We start from the raw sequence: 14,545 nt of genomic DNA on the forward strand, positions 1-14,545 counted from the left end.
GGTCGTAAATTTTTATTTCTGTTATTTCACTGCTTTCTTTCATAATCCTTTCCTTCAATTCTCCTTTTCAGGTGCCCAAATGATCACATTCCCGTCTCTAGTGGTAAAATGTTTGTGGGAGTAGAAGACAAGACGGATGGTGTGGTGCTTGAACTTGGAGTCAGACTGCCTGGTAACAGAATCTTAGCGTCCTCCTGCTGCTGAGGATCTTGAATGGCGATTCAAGTTCTCGCTAAGCGGGAGATGTCCCAAGGTGAGCACCTGGCCTTTTCCTGGCCTTTGTTGTCAGTCAACATCCCGCCTCTCTTACACTCACCTGATTTCTGGATCGTGATTTAAGAAGCCTGGCTCTGTAGATACTTCGGAGTAGATACTTCGGCCGCAGTCACTTAGCGGATAATTTCGTTGCGGATTTGAAAGAACAGAAGCTCATCGACCTCAAACACATTTATTGAAGAACGACTGAATGCCTGGCGATGAAGACAGCGGAAAACCCGACCACGATCCTGCTCTTCCAGAGAGACCGTCCATTTTGATGGGGTTGACTTCTTTCTCAACGCCTGCACTGTGCCGTGCCGGCTCTATCCAAGGACTGCTTGAAGTCCACCATTCGGACAAAGAGGTCCACAGCTTTCCAGCGGATCGCTGTAATCCGACCTCAGCTCTCCTCTGACAAAATTTGAAATAATATAAACTGCAGAGCAGCGGACAGCGAAGGAGTACGTAGATTGGCGGAGGGGGGAGAGGGAAGAGGGAAAGGGGCTGGGGGAAGCGGGGAGAGGGGGATCCCCTGGAGGTGGCGTCTATTCGTGTCAATACGGCAGAATCAGGGGACCTAGTCGGAGCCAGAAAACTTCAAGCCAAACAAACTCCGAGATCACTCCCCCTCACCCTTCCTCTCCCCTCCGACGAACCTCTCAGCTAAGAGCACTGTCCCTGTGGTAGCTCGGGGGAGACAGGGGGTTCGGAGTAGGTGGACCCCGCATTCGTGCCCCCTTCTCCCTCATCCCCACCATGGGCTTTGCCCTGGAGCGCTTCGCCGAATCGGTGGACCCAGATTTCCAGTGCAGATTGTGCGGCCAGGTGCTGGAGGAGCCCCTGTGCACGCCGTGCGGGCATGTCTTCTGCGCCCGCTGTCTGCTGCCCTGGGCGGCGCGGCGGCGCCGGTGCCCGCTGCAGTGCGGGCCCCTGGCGCCGGGCGAGCTGTACCGGGTGCTGCCTCTGCGCAGCCTCGTCCAGAAGCTGCGCATCCAGTGCGACTACCGCCCCCGCGGCTGCGGCCGCTCGGTGCAGTTGAACGAGCTGGCGGCACACGTCGAACGCTGCGACTTCGGCCCTGCTCGCCGCCACCCCCCGGGCAGCGTTTCCCGGCCGAACGGCCTGGGTAGTGGGGACCGGTCAGTGCGCGGGGGCTGCGGCTCAGCGCCCGGCATCCGCCGCGGCGGGGGCGGGGGCGCACGCGGGGGGTCGCCGGGCGTCCGCGGCGGGAGCTGGAGGGGACCCGGGCCTCGGGTCTGGAGGCAGCGCGAGAAGGCGCTGCTAGCGCAGCTCTGGGAGCTGCAGGGCGAGGTGCGGCTCACCGCCCGCAGGTACCAGGAGAAGTTGACCCAGTACATGGCTCACGTCCGCAACTTCGTCAGGGACCTGGGTGGCGGCCACGACGCGGTAAGCGCTGAGGGATGGGGCACCGGGGAATGATCCATCAGGGTGGAAAGGGGACCAGTGCTTTCTGGCACTCAAGATTCTTTTGCAAGGTGACATCCTTCCTCCCGCAGTAGGAAGCATCCACCGCCCTGATCATCCACTACTCTTACCTGTCTTGTGTTTTAGTATTGCAGTCAACGAGGATTCTCCCCTTTCCCTTATAATGGGATTGGAAGAAGTAAACAGCTTCAGTTCCAACTTTTCGGTGGAGAAGGAGGAATTAATAAAACTCATTTTCCCACCAGACCCTTGCTCCACGTCTTTCACTCTCCTGCCCTAGCCTCTCCGCCTTTTTTTTTTTTTCTACCTTTGGTCTTTGCCTGAAGCCAGTGTGAGGAGGAAAGCCAGCAAACAAGGACCTCTCTGACTCTGCCTCCCCTCTGCCGCTGGCGAGCATCCCAGGGCGTGTCAGTCAGTCTCACACCTTCAGGTCTGAAAGATTTAGTTTCTACCAAACCGCCGGTATCAGCCACCTTCTACTCAGCGCAGGGACTCAGGGGTGCGGGAAACCAGAATCACTTGGAGTTAAGAAATGAAAAGATGACATTTCTTAGACCCACCAGGTTATTTTCATCACTCCCTAATAGTCCTTAAGTGCTTCCTAATTTCATTGTTAGTGGAATGTTGCGCGTGTGAGTGTGAGACTTGGGGAACCAAGTCAGGAGCTCACATCCATCTGCGCTCAGACTAGCCCGATGAGCTCCTGGGCTGTTTCATTTCTTTGTCGAGGCTTCTGGCCTTGAAATGTGTTCCTGGACTGCCCACTTTCCTACCGAATAAACAAGCCTCCCTGAAGTGGCGGGTGAGACGAGGCCTGTTTATAAAGCTGTTCCTTCTCTTCTGAAGGACTTCTGCACAGTGTTTGACATTGTTGGTCGCTGCCATGGTGAGCAGAGATTTAGCAGAACTTACACTCCGTTCAAGGAGCTGTTTTCATTCCCCAGCTTCCTGGGGAGGAGCAACCCAGGAGGGTGCCCATCTGGGACTGCTTTGCACTGCCTCCAGCTCAAGCACCAAGTTTAGAAGCTTCTGTCCTTGAACCTAAAAAAGGATAATTGAAGGATGAGGAGCTGAGCTGTATCTAGTCTGATAAACAGAAGTACACCCTTAGTAAAAGATTGGATTCTATTACATTTCTTTCTCTATTGTATCTGTATCTAGTTAAATTTATAAAATGGGAAGACCAGAGAGAAGCACAGAATTATGGTCTGTAATACTGGTTAAGGGTGCAAGGTTTTGGGGAAGCAATGGTTGGTGGAAAGGAGCAAGGCTAGATTATATGACAGAGAAGTCCATGCAACAAGTGAGGCTGTGGTTCTGAGAAGTGAAGAAGAACTGAGCGAGATCTGTATCTACTTACCAAACTAAGGGAGATCTACAGACTACTTACCAAAAGGCTTCTCTGTGCTGCTCAGAAATGTTTTGCCTCCACCAGTAGGGGCTGCTGTGCACACTGCCTGGGAAAAGCTTCTGAGATAAAGTGGTGATGATGGTAGTAGCGGTGACGATGTTTATGGAAATTCATCATTCCAGAGTAATTACCAAACATGTAATTTTCCCGGATAGTTAATAGTGTCCATAACCATGAATAAAACTCATAGTCTCGTACTATTTCATCTTATGTTTAAATTGGTCTTTATTAATAAGCAGATATTGTAGATAGAATTCCTATTTGTGTAACCAATTATTTGGCCATCAGGAAAGCAATGCATGCTACTTTAGTTAACACAAATCCTCTCTCTCTCTTTTTAAAATTCTGCAAAACCAAATAAAATACCATTTAAAATTAGGATTACTGTAACTTACAAGACCCTGTATTTCAATAACAATCTGAATATTACTGTTGAAAGAAATTTATAAATAATATATTATATATAAATTTATAAATATCCTTTACATCCCTCAAGACTTTCCAAAGTGAAATTTTTATATAAAATAATTCTTAGATTATTTAACAATTTACTAAACTCATCTATAATGGAGAGGAAAAACACAGATACCTGAATAGTTGAATCAGAAATCTATTTTAAATCACAGTGGACTCAGAATTAGATGCTACATTAGGATAGAAGCTGCATGTGTAAAAATACACAGCCATTTAGCCATTTTTGGAAATAGTTATTTTTCTTACATCCATGGTTTTTCCTTCAAATGCATACTTTCATTGTAAATTTAGGAAGAAATTAATCTCAAGAATTCAGCCATCCTTATCATTAAAACTTTAAGGTTTTCTCTTTTCCAAATTTAATTTTTTTTACTTTAAAAAAATTTTGATTCATGTTGATGTATGGCAAAACCAATACAATATTGTAATTAGCCTCCATTTAAAATAAATAAATTTATATTAAAAAAAATAAAAATAATATTGTAGCATTTGCTTTTTTCCTTTTATATTTTTAACTAGTTAGTTATTTTATCCCTTTTCTTCTAGGAAGGAGAACATAAGCCACTCACTATTGTATTGGAAAGAGAAAATGACACTTTGGGATTCAATATTATAGGAGGTCGACCAAATCAGGTAACTGATCTTGTTAATGAATAACTCGTTTCTTGTTTATAAAATAATAGAAGAATGAATAACTCGTTTCTTATTTATAAAATAATAGAAGACTTAGCTTTCATTTGTGGATTTGGAGTAAAAAAATAAATGGTGATTTAATCTTTAAAATAGTGCTTGTAAGCAAGTATCAGATTTCTTAATTGTAAATATTCCAGAACATGGTGAGAGTTTTTTGAGAAAAATAAGACAAAACAACAGTTAACTTTGCTACTTAAAAAAAAAAGAGTACATTTCACGTTCTATCTACATTGTATAGACCTGTTGGCAACTTTCTTAAATAAATCTATTTCACAAAAATGTATATGCAATTTCTGCTTGATAACCTTAGGTGTATTACTTGTTCGTAACTCTTATTTATAATGTCAAATTGATCAATGTTCAGATGCTAACACAGACCAGTAAGTTTATAATATATCTTGAATGAATGAAGAGTTAAAATGAATTGAAATAAGAGATAGTTGTTTTCACAATTTCATAGAAAATATCATGCTTAGAAAAGATAGTTAATTTGACATATTTTTGACTCTCCAAATCAATTCCTTTATTTAATTGAATGAATAATTTTTTCTACACTGATGCCAATTGTTTTCAAAATTCATGAGTTTATAAACTCATAATAAATACTGTAGTTGCAAAGTTCTTTCTTATCCTTCAAATACTGTATCAGCTTAATTTTCATCCTCACTAGGAGAGGTGATAAAATTTTTTAAAAATCATATTTCAATTTCCCAAATCAGCTGTCATGAAAGTTTTGCGCCCTGCATTGCAGATGCTGTCTATGGGAACTGAACATTGTTGGCCATATGCTGTGTTCAGGCCAGGGTGGCATGACATGTATCCTCCTTTTATTTAGCATTTTGAAAACCTAGCAACTAATGACTGCTACGCTTCTGTTTCTAGAACCGTTCCCTTTTATTATGAAAAGGTAGAAGTCCTTTTAGCATATCATTTTGTTTTCTTATCCCCTAAGTAATATTTTTATAAATGCTAGTTAAGTGTTTGACATTTAGATGAAACTGGACATTTTTAAGAGCCTCTTAAAATTCATGTTAAAGAAAGCTAATAAATGAGAAATAATCTTATTTAACCTGCCATAAAGTGAGATGACATTTAAAATTATATAATTTATTATTATAGGATGTTGGGCATTTTCCCTAAATGAGTTTTGCAATGTAATTGGTGTTCTGTGACTTACTAAAATGCTCTCTATGTATGATACTGACTATGTGTTTGAGAGTTAACTAATAATCAGACTCACTGTACATGGAACCCATTCCAGGAAGCCACTGAAATTTGGAGTTGATCTTTTAGAATTTTATGCTTGAGTAAATAGTTTCCCCTGTGAATATATACAGTCAGAGCTATATTTCCAAATGTGTCCCATTGTGAGGGTATATTTTTAGAACCATGACCACCTCTCAAACCAGTTACATAGTGAGGCTGGATATGCTTTTCATTTCCTTCAACTTAGAGTCCTTTTAATTGCTACACCTCTTTAGAAGTGAGATGTTTTATAAATGATACTTAGAAGCCTACTGTTATCACCTTATACATGGCTTTCTTCATAGTTTTTATGTATTTGTACACAAAAACAGGAGGTAAATAATATTGTCAAAGATGTGGGATTCCTTCACTAAAGCTGCCATCTAGATTAATGACTAGTTGGTGTTAAGTAAGTTATAGTTCAATGCCAAATCTTCAGTTTAGAAAGAGAGTTGCATGTTTAAGGAGGTTTGACAATGTTGCATTTACTAAATTGTTTTTTAATCTAACTTAACATTCTGTTCACATCTTTCTCACTGCTAACGGTTTTTTTAATAGAATAATCAGGAAGAAACACCAATGGAAGGAATTTATGTTTCCAAAATTTTGAAAAATGGACCTGCTGATAGAGCAGATGGCCTGGAAATTCATGACAAAATCATTGAGGTAAGACAATAATAAAATACAAATAGGATTTGTGAAAGAATATTTAGACATTTTAAATTTCCAAACTTACTACTTTTCCTAGGTATAGTACTTATTAAAGTGTATATCTCCCAATAGTATTTAAGTGACCTATTTTAATTATTAGATATTGGACTAGAAGAATGAGTCACCCAAAATTTCTAAATGTGTTAAATAATGTCTCCATTTGAAAAAACTGCCTGTCCCCATGAATTTTAAAGATGAGTGTGTGATTATCAAAGGATTTGTTTTTTATGACATCTCAAAAAGGATGATAAATCTCTGAAGAACATTTTTGATGAGTAAATATTACTATCTTTAAACTTGTAATTGGTAAGTTATGTGTAGAGTTTGGAATTATGTATACAATACCTTTTTAACATTTGTTAGTTTAATATGGTTATCTTGTTCAAGTTTTACATGAAAAAAAAAAGAAGCAGCTTTTTTTTCTTATTGCAAAAACTTGTTGGAAACTATTTTTTCTTCTGTATATTCTGTCTGTATTATTTGTATTTAGGGTTGATGAAGTAAACACTTACAAGTTAGTGAAATCTGAGTTGTGATTATGGAATTTGGCGTCACTGTCATTTACTGACTCAGTGCTTTTGAAATGTTAATTGGTTGCTAAGTTGCTTCAGTCATGTCCCACTCTTTGTAACCCCTTGGACTATAGCCCGCCAGGCTCCTCTGTCCAAGGGATTCTCCAGGCAAAGATACTGGAGTGGGTTGCCATTTCCTGTTGGATAGTATTATTTGGCTTAACTGAAAATTAGGTTACTTTTATCAATGGAATTATTTCCAATATATTAGTAAAGGCATAAATGGAAATTTGGAACATTTATTTAACTCCACTGTGCTTTTGGAAAAACTCTGTTTTCTAAATTATGTAATCTCTATCTTTCTGAGTGTCTGTATAAACTATCTGGATGGAGACTTTTTATTAAACTTTGAATAATGCTTTAGATTTTTGTTCATTTGCGCATTAAAAAGTTGAATTTCAAATAATTTGACCAAGAATGAGGGTAAAGAGTAGAGAAGAGTCTATAGTTTATGGTTGACTTATGCCATTTAGAAATTAGCTGATTAGGCATTTGGGGGAAGAGAGAGGAGTTGCCTTTGGCTAAAAAATTGTGTTTTTTATCTAAAGAGGTCTCTTGTATCAAGATTTTCTCTTTTTGTAGCCAAGAAAGTATAGAGCTACTTTCACTGATGTTATCCAGTTTGTCTTGACAAATTGCCTGGTGGAAACATTTACATGCTACAGTATCTAAAGTTAAAATTTGTCTGTTTCTACTCATGTTTGTGCTGTATGATATAAAGGAAAGATAACAAACAAAAAATTGTTCTTATTATTTTCTGCATTATCTCTAAGCATTTAGGTTTTTCCAGTTAATGAAAACCAAATGCCTACATATGCTACTATTAGAAGTGCTGATGGAACTGGATATATATATATTCCGTTAACACGCATACTCACATGTACTTATAACAGAAACACATACCCAGGATTTGAAAATGATTTATTCCAACTAGGCAGCAATGTAATGTATGCTTTGTTGATGTTGTATGGAAAAGGAGGAAGAAGAATTTGTCTTTTATATTGTAATATAGCAAATTTGTTAAAAGTGTATTGGTTTTGTTAATGTAAAGATGTATATTTATAAAAACTATGGTTGATTAATCAGTGTATCTCTATTCCTAATATTGTTACTAATATATTTCAAAATAACCTTACTTAAATACTACCAGATAAAAAGCAAAAAGATCAATCATGAGGTTGATTGATCAATTATATTGACAATCAATTGATTTAAATTATAATTTATAACCAGCTGCAGTATTATTATTATTACACCTTGATGTGCATGTATTAGCTGCTAATGACAAGAGCTTGAAATTTACCTCAGTTCCATTCAGTTGCTCAGTTGTGTGTGATTCTTTGCGACCCCATGGAATTCATGCCAGGCCTCCCTGTCCATCACCAACTCCCAGAGCTTACTCAAACTCATGTCCATTGAGTCGGTGATGCCATCCAACCATCTCATCCTCTGTCGTTCCCTACTCCTCCTTCCTTCAATCTTTCCCAGCATCAGGGTCTTTTCCAGTGATTTAGTTCTTCGCATCAGGTGACCAAAGTATTGGAGTTTCAGCTTCAGCATCAGTCCTTCCAATGAATATTCAGGACTGATCTCCTTTCAGATGGACTGGTTGGGTCTCACATCCATACATGACTACTGGAAAAACCATAGGTTTGACTAGATGACCTTTGTTGGCAAAGTAATATCTCTGCTTTTTAATATGCTGTCTAGGTTGGTCATAACTTTTTTTCCAAGGAGCAAGTGTTTTTTTAATTTCATGGCTGCGGTCACCATCTGCAGTGATTTTGGAGCCCAGAAAAATAAAGTCTGACACTATTTCCTGTCTCCCCATCTATTTCCCATGAAGTGATGGGACCAGATGCTATGATTTTCGTTTTCTGAATGTTGAGTTTTAAGCCAACTTTTTCACTCTCCTCTTTCACTTTCATCAAGAGGCTCTTTAGTTCTTCTTCACTTTCTGTCATTAGTGTGGTGTCATCTGCATATCTGAGGTTATTGATATTTCTCCCAGCAATCTTGATTCCAGCTTGTGCTTCATCCAGTCCAGCATTTCTCATGATGTCCTCTGCATATAAGTTAAATAAGCAAGGTGACAAAATACAGCCTTGACGTAACTCCTTTCCCGATTTAGAAACAGTCTGTTGTTCCATGTCCAGTTCTAACTGTTGCTTCTTGACCTGAATACAAATTTCTCAAGAGGCAGGTCAGGTGGTCTGGTATTCCCATCTCTTGAAGAAGTTTCCACGGTTAATTGTGATCCACACAGTCAAAGGCTTTGGCATAGTCAGTAAAGCAGAAGTAGATATTTTTCTGGAACTCTCTTGAAATTTGCCTCAATGATAGAGATTTATCAATGAATCCTTTTTGCCAGAGTACATTGGTATTATGCATATTTTCTGTATAGTTCTATAATGAATTCATGTGACCACATTTGTTGTTAAGAAATGAGTTAGGTGGTATATACATTTCTGAAATATTATCTGTTAAATAGCATGAAATAGTTTGTAAAGAAGATGATTAGAAATAAATCTCTCATATTTAGTTGCTCAGGGATGCCATCAACTTTTTCAGAATGAAAGGTAGTTGTATGACCTTACTTAATATACATATTTAAATAAACTTGTTTGTTCTTGTGCATGTATATGTGCAGAATATCCCTATCTGTATGTAAGAAAGATATAATTCTTGTCAGTTAATTAGTTCATTTGCCATTATGGCAGCAGTAAACTTTATAATGGGAAGCTGATAAGAAATATGTTGATTAATTTTAAATATACAGACATTAAAAAAACAGATTTTATGTTAGATTAATTTTCATTTTTTTGTGCTCAGTGATTTGTTTAGTGAATTAATTTGATAATTTTTTCTCAATTTTTGAATTTCAAATGCCCATGCTGATTTAAACCTGGTTCAAAAAATATATTTGTTTACAGTATAAAGTACCCAAATACTTCATATATTATAGTACATGTGACTTAATTCCCACAGTCTGACATATTACTAAATGTTTTGAATTCAGGGATATATGACTTAAATGAAAAATAGAAACTGTTCTATAATTCATTTTTACTTAAAATATACTAAAATTATTTGTCTAGTTAAGTATTTAAAGCACTCATTATGACAGGCTTATGAAATAAATTTATAAAATAAATTTTCTTAAATCATTCATTTGAAGGAGAAAGTAGATATGTTAAAAGTTTGGTTCTGCTAATAAAGAAATTTTGCTAATGCTAATAAAAATATTAGCTATAACAATTTTGTTAAAGTTTAACAAAAGCCAAATACTCCAAAAGTATGTCTTTAAATATTATGCATTCCACTGAAGCTTAATTCAAGAAATATAAATAAAAATTATAGTCATGAGATAAATCCATACCATATTTTTCACATAATGAAAGGCAAATTTAGTTTTGAAGCTAGTCACCATGAGCAATCATGTTTACCAGTTTATAGATGTTTACATATCCACATTTGTTAAAATATTTATGTGTGTAGATTCAGAAAAGACATCAGTTATGATATGTCAGTTACAATATTAGGTGTCAAAGTATCAGACTGAAAAGGCAGAAGATATTGTTAGACATTTTGAAACATCACAGAAATTCACATAGACCAGGAATTCACCAGAGTGTACATCTGAATAAAAGCATCTTTTGCATGTTATTTTTCACCCTTTCAAGGCTCAAAGGATCACAGAAGATCCTTGATACTGTCAAAGGCTTTGGCACACTTCTATACGGGCAATACCAATACCTAGTCATCATCTTGTTAGGGTGCCTGAGGGTATGTGAGAGGGAGCTGAGAGTCAAAGTTCACTGCTGCTGTCAGCAGCTACTCTTCTGATTGTTATTTCTGTGATGCTGGTGGTGGGTTGCTGCTACTGCTGCTAAGTCACTTCAGTCGTGTCCGACTCTGTGCGACCCCATAGACGGCAGCCCAGCAGGCTCCCCTGCCCCTGGGATTCTTCAGGCAAGAACACTGGAGTGGGTTGCCATTTCCTTCTCCAATGCATGAAAGTGTAAAGTGAAAGTGAAGTCGCTCAGTCGTGTCCGACTCGTAGGGACCCTGTGGACTGCAGCCCACCAGGCTCCTCCGTCCATGGGATTTTCCAGGCGAGAGTACTGGAGTGGGGTGCCATTGTTACACAACTATAACCTCCAAATGAGAAAGTGAGGGGGGGATGGTCATTCATGGCTCTTCACATTTTGTTCTCCCCTACCCATTCCCCTGACTCCCAGCAATACTTTGAGATTGTGACAGCAAAGTCCACCCTTCTTTCAGCTTCTGGAGATTAGGGTGCAGGGGTCAAGTGCTGTGAAGTTTTTGAGGACAGTTGGGCGCAGAAAGCAGATTTTTCTTTAGTGTATATATTAAATATCTTCTATTTAGTTTGAAATCCATTGTGAAATGCAGCACACAAGACTTCTCCATTTACTTTAGAAAGAATTCCAACATGGAATCATGTCAGTATAGCACTTTCTAGAAAGTGCTCTGTTTAGTACTAGCAGAAAGAACTTTACAAATGCAATGACTCTACAAGAACTTATTATCTCTTCCAGACTGCCAACTATACTTTGTTTTAGTTCCTGATATCCTGCTTTCTCTGTCACTACTTTCTCTTCCACTAAACTGAAAATCTTTGACGGTTATCATGTTTATTTGCCCAAGGCTCTGCATAATTTGGTGTGGCTGTTAATGCAGGAAATTTAAATGCAGATTAGAGCTAAATGTTCAAAATGCTTTTGAATCAGATCTTCAGTGAGGTACCCCTATATGTGCCTGATGGCATAGTGTAACTTACTGTGTCATTAAGCAGCCATGCTAATTTGTGTATGCATAAGAAGTATTTACAGGTTCTGTAGGTCACTTATATAACTGGTAGGGAATCAGAATTTTTGACAAATTGCTATTTAATGAATTCATCAATAAAATATTATCATCCTCCCATGTTCTTAGAATGTATATTAACATTGACTGATTTTCTGAAAGAATTAGGAGAAAAATAAAGCAGTCTTGTTAAGTGCAAGTAAAGAAGTACATCGCAATGAGTTTTAAAATCATGATTCCATTTGTAATACATGGTTATCATTATATAATTGTATATTTTAATATATCTTGAAAAGTACTGTGGTGCAGTGGGAGCATGAATTCTGAAATCAGGGAGATCTAGCTGGAATTCCTGTCCTGCCTTTAAAATGTATGACCTTAAATAAGCTTCCCTGGTGGCTCAGATGATAAAGAATCTGCCTGCATTGCAGGAGACCCCAGTTTGATCCCTGGTAAGGAAGATGCCCTGGAGAAGGGAATGGCAATCCACTCCAGTATGCTTGCCTGGAAAATTCCATGGACAGAGGAGCCTGGCAGGCTACACTCCATGGGATTGCAAAGAGTCAAACATGACTGAAAGACTAGCACTTGCAGTTTCACTTGAATAAGCCAGCTGTGCCTCAGTTTCTATGCCATTCTTACTTATTGTGTGCATGAAGTGCCAGGCACAGGGCAGGTGCCTGGGACCTGCTGTTGTGAGCCTGATCTGTCTCATTCAGCTTATGCAAGTAGTTTGTTCTTCAAAGCAGAGAGACAGTACTCAAAAATCAAAGTTCATATCTTATAAATTTAAAACATAAAGCAGAGAGCAGGGAGGGGAAGGGCAGTTGTATTTTTCTTTTTTGGAGAATTCAGTCACTCCGGTTTTCAGTCATTCCCATGTCCATAGACACCACAGTTTGAATGAGTAAATGTAGGAGGTTTTAAATTGTACATTTCACATACTCATATAGACATCAGAGGCAAAAAGGGCTGCAGGAGAAAATTGTAGACTTAGGATTTAATTCAGTCATTTAACAAGTATCTTATTAACTGCCTATATGTGTTAAGTGGCATGGCTGTATTATGGAAATAAAGAGAAATAAGGCTCATTCTCTGCTCTCAAGCAGCTCCTTATGTAGAAGGCCTGTTTTCTGTCTATATAAGGCAAGGCAGGCTTTTATGTGAAGCTGCTGTTTCAATTGTTATGGAGACAAATGGACATTATCATCTTGTCTTAGTGGAATGACACTGGATTAATTTTAGTTTTCTTGTTATCCTAGAAGTACTTCAGTTCATTTTGAGACATCATGATATGGGATTAGTAAAAGAGTGGAGTCTGTGGATGTAACATAGCATTTTGGTTTAAGGAAGAAATGAGGGCCTTGAACTTGGGTCTCAGCCTTGGAATTGAGCTGGTTTATCTTACAAAGATTTCTCAATTTTTTCTTATTTCCAGTTTTGTCCCCATAGCTATGAGGGTAACAACAGCAAGTTCCTCAAATTTTCTGTCCAGTTTATCATAGTATTTTGCTAATCTCCTGAGTTTCTATTATTAATAAATTCAGTTATGTTTAAAATATTTTAAATGTTTTATTTTAGCTTACAAAAGAAAAGCTAGAAAGGTCTTTCTTTAAAACCTTGAGCTTTAGTGAGTTAAGCACCGATTTATGTTTTAAATTTATAAGATATGAACTTTGATTTTTGAGTACTAAGCTTCTGAGAAAGTAAACAGGGCCACCATATATGACTGTGCAGTTAGCACACCACATAACTGCATGTGGTGTCCCTGTCAGAAAGTCTAACTGTGACTCCCATTCCCCCTTTAGTTCCCAGCTACAAAGTCTCAACAGAGCACCTATATAATTTACTTTTATTTAGATGATTTTTATTAGGTATAATTGACATGCAATATTAGTTTCAGGTATACAACACAATGATTTGGTATTTTGAATATATTGTAAAAACAATCACCATCGTTAAGTCTAGCTGAAATCGTCACCATGGACATTTATAGGATTTTTTCCTGTGATGAGAACTTATAAGATCTACTCTCTTAGCAGCTTTCAAATATGCAAGATAGCATTTGCTAACTATACTTGCTGTGCTGTTCATTACATTCCCATCATGTATTTATTTTATATCTGGAAGTTTTTACCTTTATATTCCCTTTGCCTGTTTCCTCTATCCCTAACTCCCCAGCTCTGAGAACCATTGAACAATCTGTTCTTTGTATCTATGAGAATTTTTTTTTTAATTCTACATATAAGTATGATCCCATTGTCTCTCTCTCTCTAATTTATTTCACTTAGCTGATATATATTGATATATGTGTACATGTATATGTGTGTATATATATGCATATGTGTGTGTATATATACATATACATATATGTATTTATATCTCACAATTTCTTTATCCATTTATACATCCATGGATATTTAGGTTCTTTACATATCTTGGTCTTTCTAAATAACACTACAATGAACATGGAGCATGCATCTTTTTGAAACAGTATTTTTATTTTCTTTGGAAAAATACCCAGAAGTAGAATTTTTGGATCATGTGGTAGTTCTATTTTTAATTTTTTGAAGAAACCTCATAATGTTTCTCATAGTGTTTTTCACCATCTACATTCCCACCAATAGTATGCAGGGATTCACTTTTCTCTACATTTGGGCTAGCATTTGTCATCTCTTATCTTTTTGATAATATCTCTTCTAACAGATGTGAGGTGATATTTCATTGTGATTTTGCATTTCCCTGTTGATTAGTGATGAGGAGCATCTTTTCATGTTCTTCTTAGCTATCTGCATGTCTTTTTTTGTAAAAAAAAAAAAAAAAGCATTTACTTCTTCTACCCATAATCAATCAGATTATTTGTTTTTTAGCTGAATTGTATATATTCTGTATATGTTTTGGATAC

General features: G+C 37.8%; 1 protein-coding gene across 1 annotated transcript in view; it reads left to right on the forward strand.

The window, feature by feature from the left end:
• Window positions 1-880: 880 nt before the first annotated feature.
• PDZRN4 (PDZ domain containing ring finger 4) overlaps window positions 881-14,545 on the forward strand; it is a 416,014-nt gene continuing 402,349 nt past the window's right edge. The window contains exons 1-3 of the mRNA XM_040233503.1: window positions 881-1,665; window positions 4,136-4,222; window positions 6,086-6,193. Of these exons, the coding sequence (XP_040089437.1) occupies window positions 1,015-1,665; window positions 4,136-4,222; window positions 6,086-6,193 (846 nt within the window). The 5' untranslated portion in view covers window positions 881-1,014. The remainder of the gene's footprint in view (window positions 1,666-4,135; window positions 4,223-6,085; window positions 6,194-14,545) is intronic.

This window comes from Oryx dammah, unplaced genomic scaffold, assembly GCF_014754425.2.
Source record: "Oryx dammah isolate SB20612 unplaced genomic scaffold, SCBI_Odam_1.1 HiC_scaffold_29, whole genome shotgun sequence".
NCBI lineage: Eukaryota > Metazoa > Chordata > Mammalia > Artiodactyla > Bovidae > Oryx > Oryx dammah.